General features: G+C 46.5%; 2 protein-coding genes across 2 annotated transcripts in view; both read left to right on the top strand.

Annotated features, from left to right (window-relative positions):
* The window catches only part of LOC120916518 (cathepsin D-like), a 103,250-nt gene extending 86,531 nt beyond the window's left edge, over positions 1-16,719 (top strand). The window contains exons 7-9 of the mRNA XM_040327533.1: positions 6,577-6,721; positions 10,799-10,897; positions 16,456-16,719. Of these exons, the coding sequence (XP_040183467.1) occupies positions 6,577-6,721; positions 10,799-10,897; positions 16,456-16,617 (406 nt within the window). The 3' untranslated portion in view covers positions 16,618-16,719. The remainder of the gene's footprint in view (positions 1-6,576; positions 6,722-10,798; positions 10,898-16,455) is intronic.
* LOC120916517 lies at positions 1,608-3,154 on the top strand. Its single transcript, XM_040327532.1, has 2 exons — positions 1,608-1,689; positions 1,786-3,154. The coding sequence occupies exons 1-2, from the start codon at positions 1,635-1,637 to the stop codon at positions 3,144-3,146; spliced, it is 1,416 nt and encodes a 471-aa protein (XP_040183466.1). The 5' UTR covers positions 1,608-1,634; the 3' UTR covers positions 3,147-3,154.
* Positions 16,720-22,814: the final 6,095 nt, after the last annotated feature.

Genomic DNA, 22,814 nt, shown 5'->3' with positions numbered 1-22,814 from the left:
AGCTATCCATCCTCTTTCTTCGTATCTTATGCATGGTCAGTGCATTGCCAGCACCCACGGTATCCTGAGTCAGTCCATCTCTACATAGTGACCCACCTGGAGCGGTGATCCCTTCTCGCCGCCAAATGATGGTGGCAGAATGGCACTCCTGCTTCGCACATGCGCAGTAGGGAACCAGGAGTGAAGCCGAAAGTCTTCAGTGCCTGGTTCCCTTACCAGGAATGGCAGCGGCAGCACCCAGGAGTCGATCCGAAGATCAGCTGGGGTGCCTACGTTGAAGGCTCCCTGGACAGGTAAGTGTCCTAATATTAAAAGTCAGCATCTACAATATTTGTAGCTGCTGACATTTAATTTTTGCTCACCCAGGCTGGACCTCCTCTTTAATAACAGAGTTTTTCACCAAAGTTACTAAGACATATAAAAGGTTGATAAGTGATTCAGCTTTTAACTTTCTTCCAGAAAATTAAATGTTACTTTTGGATGGACTTATGCTGCGTACACATGACCATTTTTCGGGTTCGATAAAATTACGTTTTTAAGGGTCTAGAAAAAACGATTTTTTTTTCAATCCGATCATTAAAACGTCTTGCCTACACACGATCGTGAAACATAAATGCTCTAGCCAAGCACGGTAACGTACAACACGTATGACGGCACTTTAAAGGGAAAGTTCCATTCAGATGGCGCCACCCTTTGGGCTGCTTTAGCTGATTTCGTGTTAGTAAAAGACGATTGGCGCTTTTCTGTCTGTTACAGCGTGATGAATGTGCTAACCCCATTACGAACGGTAGTTTTACCAGAACGAGCGCTCCTGTCTCATAACTTTCTTCTGAACATGTGTGGATTTTTCACGTCGTTAAAGCCCACACACGACCATTTTTTACAACCTTAAAAACAATGTTAAAAACGTTGTGAAAAAGTAGAGATGTTCGAAAAAAAAATTGCCCATTTCTCTAGTCGTCTTCCAGGACGGCACCCTGAGATGACTGGCTTCTCCTGACAGGAAACACAATCAAAAAAGAGGTTAAAAACCCCGCCCCTTCCCGTGCTCCTCAGTTCTTGATTGTGTTTCCCCACAGCGAAACGTTTATTTTTTTCCTGACCTAAGGCCTGGGGCTGGTGGTCTCCCCCTGGGAACTAAACCGCAGGCACTGGGTAGCCTTTGGGTTTGGCAAATTGTTTTCCTTCCTAGGGGGTCCCTTTTATGCTCAGGAGGGCCTCACCATGTGAGATGAAGAAACCCCCCTGAGTACTGGAGTCTCCTGGGGATAGGTGGCTATCCTGGAGCTCCAGGGGCGAATCCACTCTCTCCCTGAGCTTTCCCCTTACCTTGGAGGTTTGAGGGTCACGCTCTCTCCGGTGATGGGGGTCTTTCTGTGCGGCTGGGGCTGTAACTGGGCCGTCCTGGAGGCATCATTGCCGTTTTTTCGAATTCGGCGCCAAATCCGGCGTCCCTCAGAGCCGGCGGCGCAGGGCGATGACGTCACGCGTACGCGTGTCACTTCCGGGTCGGCTCAAGTGAAAGATGGCGCGCTCCAGCACCAGCACGCCAGTCTCGGCTTCCCCACAGCACCGGAGACACCCGTGTACACACGGCAGCAGCCAAGAGAGAGCGGCGCCTTCATCCTCACGCGATGGAGCGAGAGGTTCGGTCTGCTATGGCCCTGGCTGCGGAGGAGGCCACAGGGGGTGAGTGCTCCTGATTACAGGTATGATGGGCTGGGACTTTGTAATTGTTTCCTTAGTTATTACAAACATGCCTGTGTACTCTTCCTTTTTCCTTAGGGGAGGAATGTGTTGCCCAGGGGGGTGCTAGTCGATCGGCTAAGGACACTAGTCGCTCCAAAAAATGTGGCTACTGTAGTGGCAAGCTACCCTCAGATTATTCAAAACCCTTTTGTGCCAAATGCATTGTTAAATTAGCAGGGAAGGAGACCTCTGAAATTCTTAAAGGGTTTCTAGAGGTCCAATCTGAGATGCTCTCTACACTCAAAGAATTCAAGGGGTCTTTAAAGAGCAAAGAACCTGAACCCCCTATCGCAGGGCCCTCCTCGCAAGAGAGTTCCTCTTCACAGGTTTTTAGAGTCCGTCAGGAATCCCACGGTTCCTTAGTGTCGGACTCTGAGGACTCAGAGATTCCTCCTCAGGAGGATGGCTCTGTTGGCCAGGCAGAAGAAGAAGGCGAGGATGCTAGGGCAGGCAGATATGTCTTTGCTGCTGACGATATGGAAGGCCTCCTAGAGGCAGTGTACGCCTCTGAGGAGATTCCTCAGCCTGCGGAAATAATTTCTACACAGGATAGGTTATACCAGGGCCTGCTTAAACCTCAGGCCAAAGCAATTCCGGTACACCAGTCCCTGAAGGATATCATCCTTAGGGAATGGGCAGAGCCAGAGAAAAGGCTTTTAAGGTACAAGACCTGGAAACGACGTTGCCCCTTTAAGGAGGAGGAGGAATCAAGATTTTTCAAAGTTCCTAGATTAGACGCTCCACTCGCGCAAGTTTCCAAGCAGTCGGACCTCTCCTTCGAGGACACAGGCAATTTGAGGGATCCTATGGATCGGCGGGCAGAGACCTCCTTGCGTAGGGCCTGGGAAGCTAACGCGGCTGCCTTGAGCCCCGCCTTGGCTTCGGCCTGTGTTGCTAGGAATGCTAATTCCTGGATCTCAAAATTGCTGGAACATGTGTCCCAGGGGTCAGATTCTAAGGAAATTTTAGAATCCCTTCAGCTCATAGGGAGCGCAGTAGCCTATCTAGCGGACGCCTCTGTAGAAACAGTCCGTTCTACCGCAAAGACGGGAGCCCTCCTCAATTCTGCCAGAAGGGCAGTGTGGGTCAAAATGTGGAACGGGGACCTGGCGTCTAAAAACCGCCTTTGTGGTCTTCCCTTCGAGGGCTCCCTACTCTTCGGTTCAGGCCTGGACCAGGCCCTGACCAGATCCTCAGAAAAAGGGGTACGCTTTCCTACCAAGCCTAGACAAAACAAGAAAAGATTTTTTCGAGGCCCCCAGGGTGGATTTGGAGGTAAGAACCGTCCCTCAGAAAAGAAGCCCCCTTACAACAGACGTTGGGGTGCTGGGAAGGAAAAGCAAAAAGGAGGTATCCTCTTTTCCAATCCCAAACCCAGCGACAAAGACGCTAAATGACGTGAAGGTCGGGGGAAGACTCTCCCAGTTCCTTCCCAGGTGGGAGAGTATTACTCAAAGTCCCCATATTCTCCAGATTGTAAGAGAGGGGTACAGACTAGAGTTCCGTCAGCCTCCCCCTCCCAACTTTATTTTGACTCATTTACCCAAGGACCCTCTCAAATCAGCAGGCCTTCTGCAAAATGTCGCAGAATTGGCACAACAGGGGGTCATAGTTCCAGTCCCTGTGTACCAGAGAGGGTTGGGAGTGTACTCCCACATCTTTGTGGTTCCCAAGCCCTCAGGCAAATTTCGTTTAATTATAAATCTAAAGCCCCTGAATACCTCCCTTCTCCACAAGAAGTTTCGTATGGAGAGTATTTACAGCCTCAGGAGGCTCCTACTGAAGGAGGTATTCATGGTCACCATCGATCTACGAGACGCGTACCTCCATGTCCCGATTTTCTTGGGGCATCAGAGGTTCCTCAGGTTCGCGATCGCCTCCGCCCAGGGAGTGCAGCATTGGCAATTTGCTGCCCTTCCTTTCGGACTGGCCTCCAGTCCAAGGGTCTTTACCAAGGTCCTGGCGGAGGCAATCGCCTTCCTGCACCTACAAGGGATAGCGATAGTCCCCTATCTCGACGACTTGATACTATACAATCAAAGTCGGGATCTCCTTCTTGAGGATCTGGCCACTGCAATGACTACCCTCGAGTCCTTGGGGTGGATCATCAACAGGGAGAAATCCTCTCTCCTTCCAGAACAGCAAAAAGTCTATCTAGGTTTTCTGATAGATTCCTTGGAAAGGAAGCTCTTTTTACCCAACGACAAGATCCGGGGTCTCATGTCAGTGGTCAGATCAACGTTGGAAAGAGCAGAGTCCTCCTTCAGGGACATCATGAGAGTCTTAGGTCTAATGACTTCCTGTATTCCAGCAGTCCCGTGGGCTCAGCTCCACTCCAGACCCCTCCAATTTTTCCTTCTTTCGACCTGGGACGGAAAAAGGGAATCCCTAGAGCTCAGCGTCAGTCTCCCAGAACCAGTGAAGCTCTCACTGGACTGGTGGCTCATCCCACAGAACCTACAGCAAGGTCTGTCGTGGGGCCAGACCAATCCGGTCAGGATTACCACGGACGCCAGCTCATGGGGGTGGGGCGCACATCTGTACGATCTCCGTGCCCAGGGTACCTGGGGACAACGACAGAAGGGGGCCTCTTCAAATTACCGCGAGCTATTAGCGGTCGGAGAGGCTCTGAAGGCATTCGAGGACAGAATCTTGGACCAGGAGGTCCAGATCATTTCCGACAATGCGACCGCGGTGGCCTTCCTCAACCATCAGGGCGGCACCAGATCTCGCACCCTTCTAGACTTGTCCCTAGAGATCCTGGGCTGGGCCGAGCAGAGAGTTATCTCGCTCTCGGCGGTACACCTGAAAGGGACCCTCAATCTGGAGGCAGACTATTTAAGTCGCCATCCCATTCTCCAGGGGGAATGGGAACTAAATGCAGAGATTTTCAGTCTAATATGCCAGCACTTTGGCAACCCAGAGATAGATCTCTTCGCCCGCAGGGCAAACCGGAAGGTGAAGAGGTTCTTCTCTCTCTCCCGAGAAAACGGCTCGGAGGGGGTGGATGCATTGGCACAGATATGGAGGTTTCAGCTAGCCTATGCCTTTCCTCCGTTGAGCCTGATTCCGAGAGTCCTACAGAAGGTAAATCTAGCAGTAGGGAAGTTCATTCTCGTCACACCCTGGTGGCCCAAGAGGGCCTGGTTTCCCGCTCTAGAGCGAGGGTCAGTGTCGCCTCCCCTACTTCTCCCTGTCCGGGCGGACCTTCTTCGTCAGGGTCCGATTTATCACCCAGAGCCCAGCTTCTTCAAACTGACGGCCTGGTGCTTGAGAGGCGGAGCCTGAGGGAGAAGGGCTGCTCCGAGAGAGTTATTGACACGCTTCTAGCCAGTAGGAAGGTAGTCACTAGACGTATTTATGCCAAGACCTGGGGCATCTTTTCTCGCTGGTGCTCAGCGAGACAGGTTTCCCAGCAGGAGACCTCAGTCATCTTAGAATTTCTCCAAGATGGAGTAGACAAGGGGTTAGCCACAAGGACTCTAAGGGTTCAGGTGGCAGCCTTGTCGTATTTTTTGGATAGACGTCTATCCCTGGACCCCCTGGTCAAAAGGTTTCTTATAGCCAGAGACAGGTTGTCCCCAGTTCATATCTCTAGGGTTCCACCCTGGGATCTTTCTTTAGTGTTGAATCAACTTACCAAGGCTCCGTTTGAGCCAATTGACACTATCCCCATCAGGTTACTCACCTTTAAATTCGCCTTCCTCTTGGCAATCACGACGGCCAAGAGGATAGGTGATATGCAGGCGCTCTCTATTAAAGAGCCATTTTTTCGTTTATTTGAGGACAGGGTAGTTCTAAGTCAGGACCCCCTTTACCTTCCTAAGGTAGTGACAAAGTTCCACAGGTCACAGGAGGTAATCCTCCCTTCTTTTTGTTCAAACCCCCAGAATGAAGGAGAAGCTTCCTTTCATTGTCTGGATGTTAGACGATGTCTATTAACTTATTTAGAGAGAGTCACGGCCTTTAGACGTTCTACTCATCTTTTAATTTGTTTTTCGGAAGAGGCCTTCAGGCGTCCAGAGCCTCTATTGCAAGATGGATTAGGCAGGCTATTTCCTTAGCTTATGTACAAGCCTGTAAGGTAGCTCCTAATATTAGAGCACACTCCACACGGTCTCTAGCAACCTCCTGGGCAGAAAGGGCCGGAGCTTCGGTGGAGCAGATTTGCAAAGCAGCGACGTGGTCAAGTCAGAACACGTTCCTGAAGCATTACAGAGTCGACCTACTGTCACCTCAGGACTTGGTTTTCGGGAGAAAGGTCCTGCAAGCAGTGGTCCCGCCCTAAGGTAGGCCTGAAGCTACTTGCTTCTCTCTCAGGGTGCCGTCCTGGAAGACGACTAGAGAAATAACCAGTTACACTTACCGGTAGCTGTATTTCTGGTAAGTCTTACAGGACGGCAGGCCTACTTCCCACCCTTGTGATACATTATTGGTTTGTATTATATTTTTTTGTGGTGTTTTTTCCGTGCACTGGTGGGTTCATACTTTATCTCAAACTGAGGAGCACGGGAAGGGGCGGGGTTTTTAACCTCTTTTTTGATTGTGTTTCCTGTCAGGAGAAGCCAGTCATCTCAGGGTGCCGTCCTGTAAGACTTACCAGAAATACAGCTACCGGTAAGTGTAACTGGTTATTTTTTAGAACCCGAAAAATGCTCTGAAGCCCACACACAATCGTTTTTAATGACATTAAAAAAAAACGTCATTTTTTAGAACCCGAAAAACGGTTGTGTGTACGCAGCATTATTCTTTAGCTTCTGCTTTTTACTGACCTGTAAAAAAGATATCTGAATTGCAAGGCTTAAGATTTTCATTTCCTCTCCACAGAGTGAGAGTCGGTAGTCAACTCACTCTTTGCAAAGGTGGTTGCCAAGCCATAGTAGACACTGGGACTTCTCTGATTACAGGACCAACTGCAGAAATAAGTGCTCTCCACAAAGCAATGGGTGCTTATCCACTTTTGGGTGGTGAGGTAATAACTATACTTTATCCTTAGGTGAATTATATACGTACATTGAAAAAAATTATAAATATTTTAGCATACTTTAATGCATATTTTTTTTATCTTTCTCAATTCTGTAGCAATTGATGTAGGCATTACCATTCCCCATTTGAAGTGGACTGCTAAGTGGGAAAAGGGTGAGCAAGGAGGAAAGCTCCAAAGAAGATCTATCATCATTTTTTTAAAGTTCTGTCCTCTATGGAACAAAGTACATGTAGTAATTTGTCCAACGTTTTTCTAATCCTAATCAGGAGGTTCGACCTGCATCCCTTCTTCTTGCTGCACCTGACCTGTCAACAGCTATGAAGGAGATGGCTGATTCATCGCTGTGGCTTGCCTCAGCTGTGAGCAATTTCCCAAGACAAGCAACAGCAAGAGGAATGCAGAGGGAGGGGGATGTTTCAGTCTCTGCATTCCTCTTGCCAATGCATATCTGTAAGTGGTCACAGCCAAGACAAGCTGAACCTATGAATCACCCGTCTCCTTCATAGTTGTTTATAGGTTATCCTTGGCAGGAGGGGAGGGGGTGCAGGTTGTATTTCATATCTAGAGTTAGAAACATAAGACCAAGTACTACATGTACCTTGTCTCAAAGGGGGACAGAACTGTAAAAAATATGATGATAGATTTTCTTTAAAAGGCACCTGCAATCATACTAATTACTCTTCGGGATCCTTCTAATTTTATCAGCCCAATGCCAAGTCCCAATGAAGAGTGACACTTTGAACCCTCAAAACGTGTTGGCTTTTTATGACATAAAAATTCGGAATAAAATTTAATCTGGGCTTTATGTGTTCTGCTTATGGTGCCTTTCTCCTGTTATACCCAGTCCCTACCTTTTGGCCACCACTTCTGGAAGAGCTGGTAAGGAGATATATTCCCTATGCTCTCCCTGAGGCCGCGTACACACCGGCAAACATGTACGATGAAACCGGTCCGCCGGACCGTTTTCACCGTACATGTCTGGCCGGGGATTTCTGTACGATGGCTGTACTAACCATCGTACAGAAATCCGCGCGTAAACAATACGCGGGGCGTGTCCGCGGCGTCGCCGCGACGATGACGCGGCGACGTGGGCGGGCCTGCCAGTTAAATGCTCCCACGCATGCGTCAAAGTCATTCGACGCATGCGAGGGATGGCGGGCGCTCGGACATGTACGGTAGGTCTGTACAGATGACCGAACATGTCAGAGCGGGCAGGATTCCAGCGGACTGTTTTAAAACAAGTCCAGGAATATTTGCCCGCTGGTAAAAGGCCCGGCGGGCAAATGTTTGCTGGAATCCTGCACGCTCGGGCCTACACACGACCGAACATGTCTGCTTAAACTGGCCCGCGGATCAGTTTCAGCAGACGTGTTTGGTCGTGTGTACGGGGCCTAAGACCTAAATGAGGAAAAGTCTGCCTTCATTATAACTGAAATTTAAGAAAAAGTATGGAATGGGACTTTAAAGGTGCAAAAGAACACAAAATGTATCAAAAATAAATGTTATTACAAAAAATTCTCATGATAGAGTATAAAATCCATCTACAGCATAAAATATAGTTTTAGATATGCATACAGACAAGTTTTTTCGACATGTTTCGCCATTGTAAATTTGCTTCTTCAGGAGTTTGTCAAGCACTACTAAAACAAGAGAAAATAATGACAATATGAAAGTATAAACAAATACAAAAAGTATTTTTTCGTACACACAATATATAAATGATGAAAAGAGATATATTATTATATTATTATAACTGCCTTTGGAGTCTGAGAAAAAAAAACAGCCTTGGAAGCCTTTCAGGTCCCATGTGTTTAGGTGTATGCAGATTTCTTGTATTCAAAACATTCATCCCTATGTGCATACTGCTGCAAACTTTACTACCGCTAGGTGCACTATCCATCCGCAGCAGCGGTCAGCCGTAGCAGGGTTAACCTCCTAAACAATAAAGTCTCATGCACTGGGGCTTAACACCCAGTGTGAATGAGGACTTGCTAGAAATATTTCACTGTAGCTTAATTTACTGTTGCAGTGGATGTCTGCAGACTTCTGTAAAAAGATGTACAGCACACAGAATGCCCTAAGGTGAAAGCAAACAACATTTGTGTTCTAGTTAGCCATGCATTATACCATTTTCTTGTTTAATTACCTTTAGATTTACCTTCAACTATGTAGTGCAAGGGCCTGACTGACTGCATACAAATTGAAAGTGTAGGTGTGACCTCATACTGTATTGCCGCGTACACACGGTCGTTCCAAACCGATGAGAATGGTCCGACGGGCCATTTCCATCGGTTCACCGATGAAGTGGTCTGATGGTCTGATGTGCGTACACACCATCGTTCCAAAAACCGATCGGGTCAGAACGCAGTGACGTCAAACACACGACGTGCTGAATAAAACAAAGTTCAATGCTTCCAAGCATGCGTCGACTTGATTCTGAGCATGCGCGGGTTTTGAACCGATGCTTTCTGTACTAACCATCGGTTTGGACCGATCGGGCAGTGGGCCATCGGTTCGATTTTAAAGCATGTTTTACAATTTTGGACCGAAGGACAACAGACCGATGGGCTATACACACGGTCGGTTTGGACCAATGAAACTGAACCTAGGTTCATTCTCATCGGTTTTGTCCGATTGTGTGAACGCGGCCTATGTATATGGTTTTGGTAAATCTAAAAGGTAAATTGTACAGCTTTAGAAAGTTATAATAATAAAAATGGGGGTTATAGTAATAAAAAACAAAGCCTCATCCCTAGTTCTGTACTACTTATAAAGAATATGTTACCCTAACATTTTATATTCCTGATGTGTCTGTCATACCATGTACAGTACTTGTGTTAAAAAGTATCAGTTTTTCTTTGTATTGCTCCCTTTGGGTGAAATACCTGGTGATCCAGACAGTCCCACTGCTGTCCTATTTTAAACTGACCATGCTAGGCATGTGACTTTAGCCATCCCAGTGTAATCAGTTTTCAGGCTGTGCTGGGAGCACGGCCATCTGGCCTTCAATGGCCAAGACTTGTGCTGACACACCCTCCTGCACAGCCGTTCACTGGGAAGATTAGTGTACTACTGTTTCTCCACCCCTAGCTCTAAGGCCCTTATGCAGCTGAGAACAATAATTATGTGACGACTTATATAAAAAAAAAGGGGGGTATTTTTAATGTGTATGTGTATATACAGGTATATACACATATATATATATATATATATATATATATATATATATATATATATATATGTATATATATATATACACACAGGCCTCGTACACACGACCGAGGAACTCGCCGGAAAAGACATCGTTTTCCTCGACGAGTTCCTTGTTAGGCTTGTAGAGAAACTTGACAAGCTTGCTTTGCGTACACACGGTCAAGACAAAATCTCGTCGTTCTCAAACGCGGTGACGTACAACACATACAATGGCAGGGGAAGTTCGATTCCACTGGCACAACCCTTGGGGCTGCTTTTGCTAATCTCATGTTACTGCGTGTTAAGTAAAAGTTTGGTAAGAGACGATTTGCACTTTTCAGACTGTTACAGCGTGACGAATGTGCCATCTCCATTACAAACCCTACTTTTACCGAAGGTGCGCTCCCGTCTCATACTTTATTCTGAGCATGCGCGGGTTTCTTAGCATACACACGATCGTGTTTCTCGTCATAAACCAGCCAGACGAGAAAATTAAGACTCCCGTCGAGGAAAAAGAGAACTTGTTCTCTTTTTTCCTCGTCGAGTTCCTCGACAGTTTCGTCGATGAAAAACGTACACACGACCAGTTTCCTCTGCAAAAAAGATCTCCCACCAAGTTTCTTGAAGGATTCTGTTGAGGAAAACGGTCATGTGTACGAGGCCTTACACACAAATAATATATATATACAATAAAAATATATATACACATGTTTTGCCTTTCATTTCTATTCTAAAATGAATTAATTGTTTTATAAGGTAAAGGTTCCCATATGCTTAGGCTGGGGAGAGAGTGGCTGAGCACTTCCTGCTTTAGAATATTTCTGTTACCAATCTATTTTGATTAACTATGTTGTGTTTTTTTTTACTTAGTATATGGTAAACTGCAGTAAAATACCATCGCTGCCTGTTATTTCTTTCATTCTGGGAGGAGTGCAGTACAACCTTACAGGAGAAGAGTATGTCCTAAAGGTACATTTCCTGCCTGTCTTATACCTGTCACCTCATTATACCCATACAATAACATCTGGGGTTGGATATGTGTTTTTTTCCATAGATGCACACCACTGGACCCAGAGGTGTATTTAGGTTTTGTGCTGCCCTAGGCCTGACTAAACTCATGCACCCCCCAATTTAAATATGACCCACCCCTTCCTGTTTAAGACATGCCCTATCATATGTAAACCACACCCCTTCCACTTTAGGCTCCACCTTTTCCTGTTAGAGCTCCACCTCTTCCTCTCTGTACATTAGCACACTCACGCACCATTCACTCCATACTTGCATCAATCAATCCAGTTGGCTCCGGTCTAAATTGTTGCCCTTACCATGTGTATGTATGAATGCGAGTTAGGGACTTTAGATTGTAAGCTCCTTGAGGGCAGGGACTGATGTGACCTCTGTACCCTCCCCGCACCTCTGTACCCTCCTCATACCTCTGTACCCTCCCCGCACCTCTTTACCCTCCTCATACCTCTGTACCCTCCCTGTACCTCTGTACCCTCCCCGCACCTCTGTACCCTCCCCGCACCTCTGTACCCTCCCCGTACCTCTGTACCCTCCCCGCACCTCTGTACCCTCCTCATACCTCTGTACCTTCCCCACACCTCTGTACCCTCCCTGCACCTCTGTACCCTGCCTGTACCTCTGTACCCTCCCCGCACCTCTGTACCCTTCCCGCACCTCTGTTTATGTCTGTACCCTCCCCGTACTGCTGTACCCTCCCCGTACCTCTGTTTATCTCTGTACCCCCCCCACACCTCTGTTTATGTCTGTACCCCTTCCTCTCGCACCTCTGTTTACCTCTGTACCCCCCCAGCACCTCTGTTCCCCTCTGATCCCACCACTCCCCCCCCCCCACCAGAGGTGTATTTAGGTTTTGTGCTGCCCTAGGCCTGACTAAACTCATGCACCCCCTAATTTAAATATGACCCACCCCTTCCTGTTTAAGACATGCCCTACCATATGTAAACCGCACCCCTTCCACTTTAGGCTCCACCTTTTCCTGTTAGAGCTCCACCTCTTCCTCTCTGTACATTAGCACACTCACGCACCATTCACTCCATACTTGCATCAATCAATCCAGTTGGCTCCGGTCTAAATTGTTGCCCTTACCATGTGTATGTATGAATGCGAGTTAGGGACTTTAGATTGTAAGCTCCTTGAGGGCAGGGACTGATGTGACCTCTGTACCCTCCCCGCCCCTCTGTACCCTCCTCATACCCCTGTACCCTCCCTGTACCTCTGTACCCTCCCCGCACCTCTGTACCCTCCCCGTACCTCTGTACCCTCCCCGCACCTCTGTACCCTCCTCATACCTCTGTACCCTCCCCACACCTCTGTACCCTCCCCGCACCTCTGTACCCTCCCTGTACCTCTGTACCCTTCCCGCACCTCTGTTTATGTCTGTACCCTCCCCGTACTGCTGTACCCTCCCCGTACCTCTGTTTATCTCTGTACCCCCTACACCTCTGTTTATGTCTGTACTCCTTCCTCTCGCACCTATGTTTACCTCTGTACCCCCCCAGCACCTCTGTTCCCCTCTTATCCCACCACTCCCCCCCCACACACATCTGTGTTCCCCCTCTGGACCCCTCCCCCAATATCTGTTCCCTCTGTACCCCCCCCCCCACATATCTGTACCCCCCCCCACCTCTGTAACTTCCTCCCCCACACCTCTGTTCCCCTCTGTACATATTGTAAATTACAATATAAACCTGACAGCAGAAAAAGTTTTTTTATTTTTATTCAGGTTGGTTACTGGGTGCACTGAGTGTGCTGCCTGTTTTTCCCCTACCTGTGCTAACGCCGTGGTGGGATCCTGCAGACACTTCAGGGCCGGCTGGGCACTTTGCGGGGGGCCGCATGGGCACCAAAGCCACCCCCGCATGAAAAAAAAGACCCCCGATCGATCCGTCCTTTTATTTAATCGGCTCCCGCGGCCGCCTTCCGGCTCCATCATAAATGTAGCCCCCTGTACCCTCCTCATACCCCTGTACCCTCCCTGCCCCTCTGTACCCTCCTCATACCCCTGTACCCTTTCCGCACCTCTGTACCCTCCCCGTACCTCTGTACCCTCCCCGCACCTCTGTACCCTCCTCATACCTCTGTACCCTCCCCACACCTCTGTACCCTCCCCACACCTCTGTACCCTCCCTGTACCTCTGTACCCTCCCCGCACCTCTGTACCCTTCCCGCACCTCTGTTTATGTCTGTACCCTCCCCGTACTGCTGTACCCTCCCCGTACCTCTGTTTATCTCTGTACCCCCCCCCCTACACCTCTGTTTATGTCTGTACTCCTTCCTCTCGCACCTATGTTTACCTCTGTACCCCCCCAGCACCTCTGTTCCCCTCTGATCCCACCACTCCCCCCCCCCCACACACACACACATCTGTGTTCCCCCTCTGGACCCCTCCCCCAATATCTGTTCCCTCTGTACCCCCCCCCCACATATCTGTACCCCCCCACCTCTGTAACTTCCTCCCCCACACCTCTGTTCCCCTCTGTACATATTGTAAATTACAATATAAACCTGACAGCAGAAAAAGTTTTTTTATTTTTATTCAGGTTGGTTACTGGGTGCTGGGTGCCGTGGTGGGATCCTGCAGACACATCAGGGCCGGCTGGGCACTTTGCGGGGGGCCGCATGGGCACCAAAGCCGCCCCCGCATGAAAAAAAAGACCCCCGATCGATCCGTCCTTTTATTTAATCGGCTCCCGCGGCCGCCTTCCGGCTCCATCATAAATGTAGCCCCCTGCGCGGCGGCCTGTAGCGTGGTACTTGGCCAGGGGGTGGGAGCGGCTGACGCAGTGACGCCCACGGGCTCCGCCGCTGGTATGACATGCACCCGGTCGGGCCAATCACCGGCCATTTAATGGGGACGTCACTGAGTCAGTCACTCCCTCCCCCTGGCCAAGTACCACACTACAGGCCGCCGCGCCGGGGGCTAAATTTATAAGGGAGCCGGAAGGCGGCCGCGGGAGCCGATTAAATAAAAGGACAGATCGGGGGTCTTTTTTTTCATGCGGGGGGTGGCTTTGGTGCCCGGCCGTGCCGCCCCCCGCAAAGTGCCGCCCTAGGCCTAGGCCTTGTCGGCCTAGGCCAAGATACATCCCTGACTAGACCATTATTACAGATCTGCATCCTAGTCGTGCAAATCTATAAGAGAAACATGCATGCAGGCACAAAATTTGAAATGTGGCAAGGAGAAATAGGGATAGTTAGACCAATTATCCAAAAGACAACAAACAGCAACTGAAGTTGCACTTGGACCGGGTGGTACCATGGGTACCAGGCAGCACTTTTGGGGGGCAGCATACTGATGCCCGCCAGCCCGTTCCACCAGCTCCGCTACCCAAATAAAATTGATGTCCCTTTTTTCCCACAAATAGAGCTTTCTTTTGGTGATATTTGATCACCTCTGCGATTTTTATTTTTTGTGCTATAAATATATATATATTTTTTAACTTTTTGCTATAATAAATATCCCCAAAATTTAGAAAAATAAACGATTTTCTTCAGTTTAGGCCAATATGTATTCTTCTACATATTTTTGGTACCAAAAAAAAAACACAATTAGCGTACATTGATTAGTTTGCGCAAAAGACATTGTGGCCGCCGGCAATTCACAGGTCCCCTTATACTCCTGGATACATGTATAGAGCCCATGGCAGGTCCTTTTATACGCCTATATGCATGTATAGAGCCATGACAGGCCCTCTTTATACATCTATAGAGCCATGACAGGCCCTCGTTATACTCATTTATAGATGTATAGAGCCATGACAGGTCCTCTTTATACTCCTATATACATTTATAGAGCCATGGCAGGTCCTCTTTATATTCCTTTACATGTAAAGAGTCTCGACAGGTCCTCTTTATACATGTATAGAGCCATGACAGGTCCTCTATATACATGTATAGAGCCATGACAGGTCCTCTTTTATACTCCTATATACATGTATAGAGCCATGACAGGTTCTCTTTATACATCTATAGAGCCATGAAAGGCCCTCGTTATACTCCTTTATACATGTATAGAGCCATGTCAAGTACTCTTTATAGTCCTATATACATTTATAGAGCCATGACAGGTCCTCTTGATATTCCTTTACATGTAAAGAGTAATGACAGGTCCTCTATATACATGTATAGAGCCATGACAGGTCCTCTTTATACTCCTTTATACATGTATAGAGCCATGACGGGTCCCCTTTAGTTATCATGATATAAAATAATGAATGTGGGGGCCTTTTGGTTGGCGTGATTTTTTTTCTGAGGGGGGGGGGGGGGGGCAGCATTTCATTCTTGGTCCCAGGCAGCACAATGTCTTGGGCCGGCACTGGTTGCACTGTTTAATTGTTAGTGGCATCCCATATATAATGAAACTGGAATGACAGCTTCATACTAGGACACCCAAGGCTTGGTATGCAATGGGGGTTATTTACGAAAGGCAACACCACTTTGCACTACAAGTGCACTGCAAGTGCAGTCGCTGTAGATCTAAGGGGGGCATGCAAGGGGAAAAAAAAAACAATTTTTGCTTGCACATGATTGGATGATAAAATCAGCAGAGCTTCCACTTTAGTAAATCAACCCCCATATCTTTAGGATCATACTACAAGCAAGGACATACTAGCATGAGATGTTCTCTTTGCTGTTAGTTGTGAACCCAAAACCAATAAACTCCATACATACTACACCTCTGGCAATTCAGATGGACCATTCAGTGAGTTTTTGGTTCCTTAAAAAATTTACCAGAACATTTTTGGGACATGAATCTTGAGTACAAATAACATTTAAGCCTCGTACACACGATAGGTTAACCAGAGGACAACGGTCTAAAGGACCGTTGTCATAGGTTAACCGATGAAGCTTACTGATGGTCCATCGAGCCTACACACCATCGGTTAAATAACCGATCGTGTCAGAACGCGGTGACGTAAAACACAACGACGTGCTGAAAAAAACGAAGTTCAATGCTTCCAAGCATGCGTCGACTTGATTCTGAGCATGCGCGGATTTTTAACCGATGGTTGTGCCAACTAACGATCGGTTTTGACCTATCGGTTACCAATCCATAGGTTAATTTTAAAGCAAGTTGTCTTTTTTTTAACCCAAGGTTAAATAACCTATGGGGCCCACACACGATCGGTATTGACCGATGAAAACGGTCCATCAGACCGTTGTCCTCTGGTTAACCTATCGTGTGTACGAGGCTTTACTGTTCACGTTTATTATTAAACATGCAATTAATAAATAGATCACACTTGACAAACTCCTTGATTTCATCTCAAATATTATTTTTTTTTTTAGCTGTGTTGTGTTTTTAATATTTGTGGCCAATTTTTCTGTAATTTACTTTTTATAGACAGAGAACATTTGTTTGACAGATTTACCGTTTTAAAATCCCATATTTTTATTATCAGAATAGTCACCTCAGCTTCCATAGATTGTGGATTTCTATTTCTATTTGATCTTCTGTGATGATTTTATTACTACTAAGCATTCTTTTTTTTTTCATTTAGATATCGAAGATGGGTAAAAATTTGTGCCTCAGCGGATTCATGGGTTTGGACATCCCCCCACCTGCAGGACCATTCTGGATTATTGGGGATGTCTTTATTGGGAGATACTACACAGTGTTTGACCGAAACACCAATCGAGTTGGCTTTGCAAGATCAATTTAGATGACTAGCTTGGGTGGAAACATGAAAGCTTAAAGCAGGAGTTCACCCGAAATTAGATTGATGCTCATTTTGTCAAGGGGAATCGGGTAGTTTTTTAAAATCAAAGCAGTACTTACCATTTTAGAGAGCGATCTTCTCCGCCGCTTCCGGGTATGGTCTTCGGGACTGGGCGGTTCCTATTTGATTGACAGGCTTCCGACAGGCTTCCGACGGTCGCATCACGAGTAGCCAAAAGAAGCCGAACGTCGGTGCGGCTCTATACGGCACCTGCGCACCGATGTTTGGCTACTTTGGCTACTTTGGGAAAATCGCGACGCGATGTATGCGACCGTCGGAAGCCTGTCAATCAAGTAGGAACCCCCAGTCCCGCAGCCCATACCCGGAAGCGGCGGAAAAGATGCATCTCTAAAACGGTAAGTACTGCTTCGATTGTAAAAAAAACACCCAATTCCCCTTGACAAAACGAGCCTCAATCTAATGTTAAAAAAAGAGGTTTTTGGGTGAACCTCCACTTTAAAGGGGTTGTAAAGGTTTGTTTTTTATTTTCTAAATAGGTTCCTTTAACCTCCTTAGCGGTTATCCCGAGTCAGGCTCGGGTTGAATTTTTTATACCAAAAGCAGTATCCCCGAGCCAGACTCGGGATTGCATTGCAGGATACAGGGGGGAGTAACTTACCTTGTCCCTGGATCCTGCGATGTGTCCCCGCTGTGTGTGCGGGCTCCTCCGCTATGTCTCCTCGCTCTATTCACAGTGCCGCCGAGCTCCGTTCCCTGCGACGTTACAACGCACAGTGACGGAGTTCGGCGCCAAATTCAAAAAGTGAAAAACACAATATACATAAAGTATACTGTAATCTCACAGATTACAGTACTGTATGAAATAAATACACACCCCCTTTGTCCCTAGTGGTCTGCCCAGTGTCCTGCATGCAGTTTTATATAATAAAAAACAGTTCTTTCTGCCTGGAAACTGGAGATTGTCCATAGCAACCAAAAAGTGTCTCTTTACATCAAAAGTGCTTTTAGACCAGCTAGAAAACAGCAATAAAAAATAGTAATCACTTGCAGAATTGAGCGATAGCGATTGTGGGGAAATTCGTCATCAAACAATAAAAATAATGACAGTTCTGCAACTGAGCAAAATGTCAGTGTTTTTGATTTGATTACATTATTGAATGATTTTTATTATAATTACATTATTATTTGTTATAATTATTTATAATTATTTATTTTATTATAATTTATGATTTTGTGTTTCAAACTTTATCATACCCGGGATGTCTACTAGACTCTTGTTTGGACAGATTTAAGTGAGTTATTCCTAAGAATTGCAGGCCTACAATATTAAACACCAAATTTCCATGCAAAAAATTGTACCGCTTTTGGTACAAAATTCCAATCATACCACCAGGGAGGTTAAGCTAGTGCATTGTTAGTTCACTTACCTTTTCCTTTGATTTCCCTTCTAATTTTTTTTTGTCTGAATTTTTCACTTCCTGTTCCTCCTCAGTATGCTTGCCCCCATCATCCAAGCCGTTCTGGCTGGGGGTTAGTCAGCCAAAACAGCTTATTGTGGAGAAACAGGAAGTGAGAAATTCAGACAAAGAAAACAAAGAAAAAAAAACATTTAGAAGGGAAATCGAAGGAAAAGGTAAGCGAACCAACAATGCACTAGCTTAAAGGAACCTATTTAGAAAATAAAAAACGAACCTTTACAACCCCTTTAACACCTACTATGCTGGAAATGGACAGAATAAAAGACAGCTGTAATTCTCTTATTTTTTGTACTTGTAACCAAAAAAGTGGCATTATAACAAGGGAGAAAATATTCTGTTTCAAAATGTCTCTCTCTCTTCCCAACCCACATGCCTTTAGCTATTTTCTTGGGTTCTTATTTTGTGTGAGCCCCTAATTCCATGTTTTGGCAGCTCTGTCCAAAAATATGCTAATACTTCAGTCTATTTCCATGAAAACCTTCATAATGTTATGAGTAGCTCCATGGGTACAGTAGTTCAGACCCTAATGAAAAATTATAGTGCAGGACCTTATTTAGTTACAATTTTACATGAGAACTTCTGGGAAGTGAGGGGGCCTTAGCTGACAGAGCCCCAGACACCCCATGTCAGTATAAAGATCCCAAAGATTCATACCCGTAAACAGACAACCATGGCAAGTACAGTAATCTGAATATACTATTTTTGTTCTGGCTTCTTGAAAGGAAACGTGTCTCCAAGTTGGGACTACATAAGTGTGCCCCTCTGAATGCTAAGCCTTCTGTTATTTCGCTGGTAAATGCCAGAGCCTCTGGTGCCTTTCAGGCCTCGTACACACGGGCAAACATGTACGATGAAAATGGTCTGCCGGACCGTTTTCAGCGTACATGCCCGCCCGGAGATTTCTGTATGATGGCTGTACACACCATCATACAGAAATCCGTGCGTACACGATACGCGGTGACAAGGCCGTGCTGTCACCGCGACGATGACGCGGTGACGTGCGCGGCCCTGGAAGTTCAATGCTTCCACGCATGCGTCGAAGTCATTCGGCGCATGCGAGGGATGGCGGCCGCTCAGACATGTACGGTAAGTCTGTACAGACGACCGAACATGTCCGACGGACAGGATTCCAGCGGGCATGTTTCTAAGCAAGTTTAGAAACATTTGCCCGCTCGAAAACGGTCTGGCGGGCAAATGTACGCTGGAATCCTGTCCGATCGGCCGTACACACGACCGAACATGTCTGCTGAAACTGGTCCGCGGACCAGTTTCAGCAGACATGTTCGGTCGTGTGTACGGGGCCTAATATTCTAACATAAGTTGGAATTGGTTCCAGGAGGGGAGGCTTAAAATGAAATGGAGAGAATTCAAGCCCAGTTCAGGTTCACGTTATTTGATGCCACAGGTCATGCTGCTTCTGCCTTGTTAAAGTCTTTCAAATTCGGCTTCTCCTAAAATGCATTGCTTCAATAGTTATGTGCGCGCGTATTAATGCGTATTTGAAAACGCTCGTTGTCGCGCCAGCCGCTTGAATCGAGCGTTTCCATTACTTTCTATGGGAAATACAAACGCTCAAAAACGCCCAAACCGCCCGATTCGCGCGACAATAAAGGGTCCGGAACTTGTTTGAGCTTCAGCCGTTCGGTGTCAGGCGTTTTGGAGTGGAGATGTGAACCATCTCCATTGAGAATAATGTATTTTTTCCCCTCTAGCGTTTTGGAGAGTCGCGCTTCAGTCGATAAAACGCTCAGATGTGAATGGGGTCTAAGGGGTTCATTTTTTTTTTACTGTGGGACAGTGAAAGTAATATTTACAGTAGCGATTTGCTTTTTTTAGTTTTTTTAACCCCATTATGTTACAGGCTGTTTAATCGATTATGAAAATTGTAATCGATTAATTTCATAATCGATTAGTTGTCGATTAATCGATTAGTTGTTTCGGCCCTAGTCATGTGTACCAGCTAAGGGGAAAATGTGTATACAGAAATGTGTATTGGAAATATAGGGATGTGGTTATATGCTTTTCAAAAAATAAAAAATTGGTGGAAAAATTGTATAAAAACTGAAGGCAAGACGAAAGAAGACGGCAAAATGGAGGGCAAATTAAATAAAATAATGACTGCTTCAAACCCTCTGCAACAATTTATTTAAATAATCAAGCTGTTTTTATGTAACATTTTGCAAATATGAATAGATGCTAGACAATAAAGATAGATTGTAAATTCTGTATAGCAAATCATAACATAAGTCTAATAGCATCAAAGGAGGCTTCCTCTAATTCAAGCTTTGCATGCATTTAAATAAAATCTCCTTTCATGAATCATTCTCTGAGTTATCATCCAACCACCACACATACTGTATATACAGGACATCATAACTATTGGCTTAAAGGGGTTGTAAAGGTACAATTTTTTTCCCTAAATAGCTTCCTTTACTTACTGCAGTCCTCCTTCACTTACCTCATCCTTCCATTTTGCTTTTAAATGAGTGAGTGAAAAACTTATATAGCGCAACACATGCAAACTGAATCGCCTCTGGGCGCTGTATCCATTCTGTGAGTGAAACCCCTTGGCCTCAGAAGAGATGGGTTTTAATCTTTCTTCTGAAGGCCAAGTCCGACTCCAATCGAGTGGTGGTGGGCAGAGCTTTCCACAGGCGAGGTCCCTGGACTGCAAACCTTCGATCTTCCTTGGACTTGTATCTGGCTTTGGGTATCTGGACAAGTTTTGATTGGTGGATCGTAGAATGCGATTGGGGTTGTGAGCTTTTATTTTTTCGCATAGATATTGGGGGGCGTTTCCATGAATGCACTTATGCATTAGACAGAGTGCCTTGAAAGTGATTCTGTCTTTTACTGGCAGCCAATGAAGGGATCTCAGTGAAGGTGAGATTGATTCCCATGGTTTTTTGCCGGTCACTAGTCGAGCGGCCGTATTTTGAACGACTTGCAGACGAGCGATTTGATATTTGGGGAGTCCTAGATAGACGGCGTTTGCATAGTCCAGTCTGGAATTGATAATTGTTCCCACCATGACTGTGATGTCTTCTTTCGGAATAAAGGGGGTGAGTCTGCGTAGTAGGCGCAGCAGATGACTCTCTGGTAGTCCAAGGGAGGGGGCGAGCATGGCACTCCACACCAGGGAGAAAGCCTTGCATTACTGTGTGTAGGAAGTGAGGATATTTTAGAAGAAATAAGGACATTTAAAAGCAAAATGGAAGGATGAGGTAAGTGAAGGAGGACTGCACTTAGGTAAAGGAAGCTATTTAGGAAAAAAAATTACCTTTACAACCCCTTTAAGGTAGCCATAGAGAAAGGTGTATGCTGCTACCAGTCAGACTGCATTGTGCTTGCATCGCATTTGTGTTTGTTCCTTATACGCTGTTTTGGAGATTGTTTTTCTTTTTTTTTTAATGCAGGTGCAGAACACACTACCATATATATCCAGGGCTCAAGTCCTGCGGGAATGCGTGGAAATGGAGCTCCTGCACTTTTTTCACAGCAGGAACTCAGTTCCCTTTGCAGGACTCGAGCCGCCCGAGCCAATCCTTCACTAAGCGGCGATGCCCAGCTCAAGTCACTGTCAGTGGAAGGCGAACCTTAGTAATCCTTTATGTTACTGGCCGCTTCCTGTATATGGATTTATCAGGTAGTGTGCGGGTATCCCGTCACTTCCTCGATGCCGAAATTGTCTCCTGGGAGTTTTTGTCATTGTTCCCAGGAGACATTGCGGAGGTCTGCCGCGAGTTATCGCGGGATTTAGAAAGAACTTGCTTAAAGGCAGACCTCCGCAATGTCTCCTGGGAACAATGACAAAAGCTCCCAGGAGACATTGCGGCATCGAGGAAGTGACGGAATACCCGCACACTACCCGATGAATCCATATACAGGAAGTGGCCAGTAACATAAAGGATTACTATGGTACAGTGGATCGGGGAAAAAAAAAACATGCGGTTTAGTAATTATGCATATGAGCATATAATTTTTTTTTTTTGGTGGGGGAGTGGATCTTGGGTGGGAGTTCCCACACTTTTTTTGCCCAGGACTTGACCCCTGTAAATATCTAAAGAATAAATGCCCCTGAGTGGAACATGAGTATGCTTGGATCAAGTTAAACACTATAGTAAGCATGAGGCCGGGTACACACGAACAAACATGTACGGTGAAAGCGGTCCGTCAGACCGTTTTCACCGTACATGTCTGCCAGAGGGCTTCTGTACGATGGTTGTACACACCATCGTACAGAAGTCAACAATACGCGGGGCGTGTCCGCGTCGTCGCCGCGACGATGACGCGGCGATGACGCGGAGACGTGGGCGGGCCTGCCATTTAAAGGCTTCCACGCATGCGTCGAAGTCATTCGACGCATGCGAGGGACGGCGGGCGCTCGGACATGTACGGTAGGTCTGTACTGACGACCATACATGTCCGAGCGGGCAGGATTCCAGCGGACGGTTTTAAAACACGTCCAGGAATATTTGCCCGCTGGGAAAAGGCCCGGCGGGCAAATGTTTGCTGGAATTCGGCCCGCTCGCGCCCACACACGACCGAACATGTATGCTGAAACTGGCCCGCGGACCAGTTTCAGCATACATGTTTGGTCGTGTGTACGGGGCCTTACAGTAGATGCCACATTAAGGAAAAATGTTCTGAACAGCCGCACTCCAAAAATAAATTGCTTTTATTGTAAAAATCAAAAAAACA

Source organism: Rana temporaria, chromosome 10, assembly GCF_905171775.1.
Source record: "Rana temporaria chromosome 10, aRanTem1.1, whole genome shotgun sequence".
NCBI lineage: Eukaryota > Metazoa > Chordata > Amphibia > Anura > Ranidae > Rana > Rana temporaria.
This window is presented reverse-complemented; position numbering and strand designations above follow the sequence as displayed.

Excerpts from the sequence above, each read along its gene's own strand:
- LOC120916517 (XM_040327532.1), top strand. The coding sequence starts at position 1,635 with ATGGAGCGAGAGGTTCGGTCTGCTATGGCCCTGGCTGCGGAGGAGGCC. Across the intron at positions 1,690-1,785 it reads TGCGGAGGAGGCCACAGGGG|GGGAGGAATGTGTTGCCCAG; the intron begins GTGAGTGCTCCT and ends CTTTTTCCTTAG.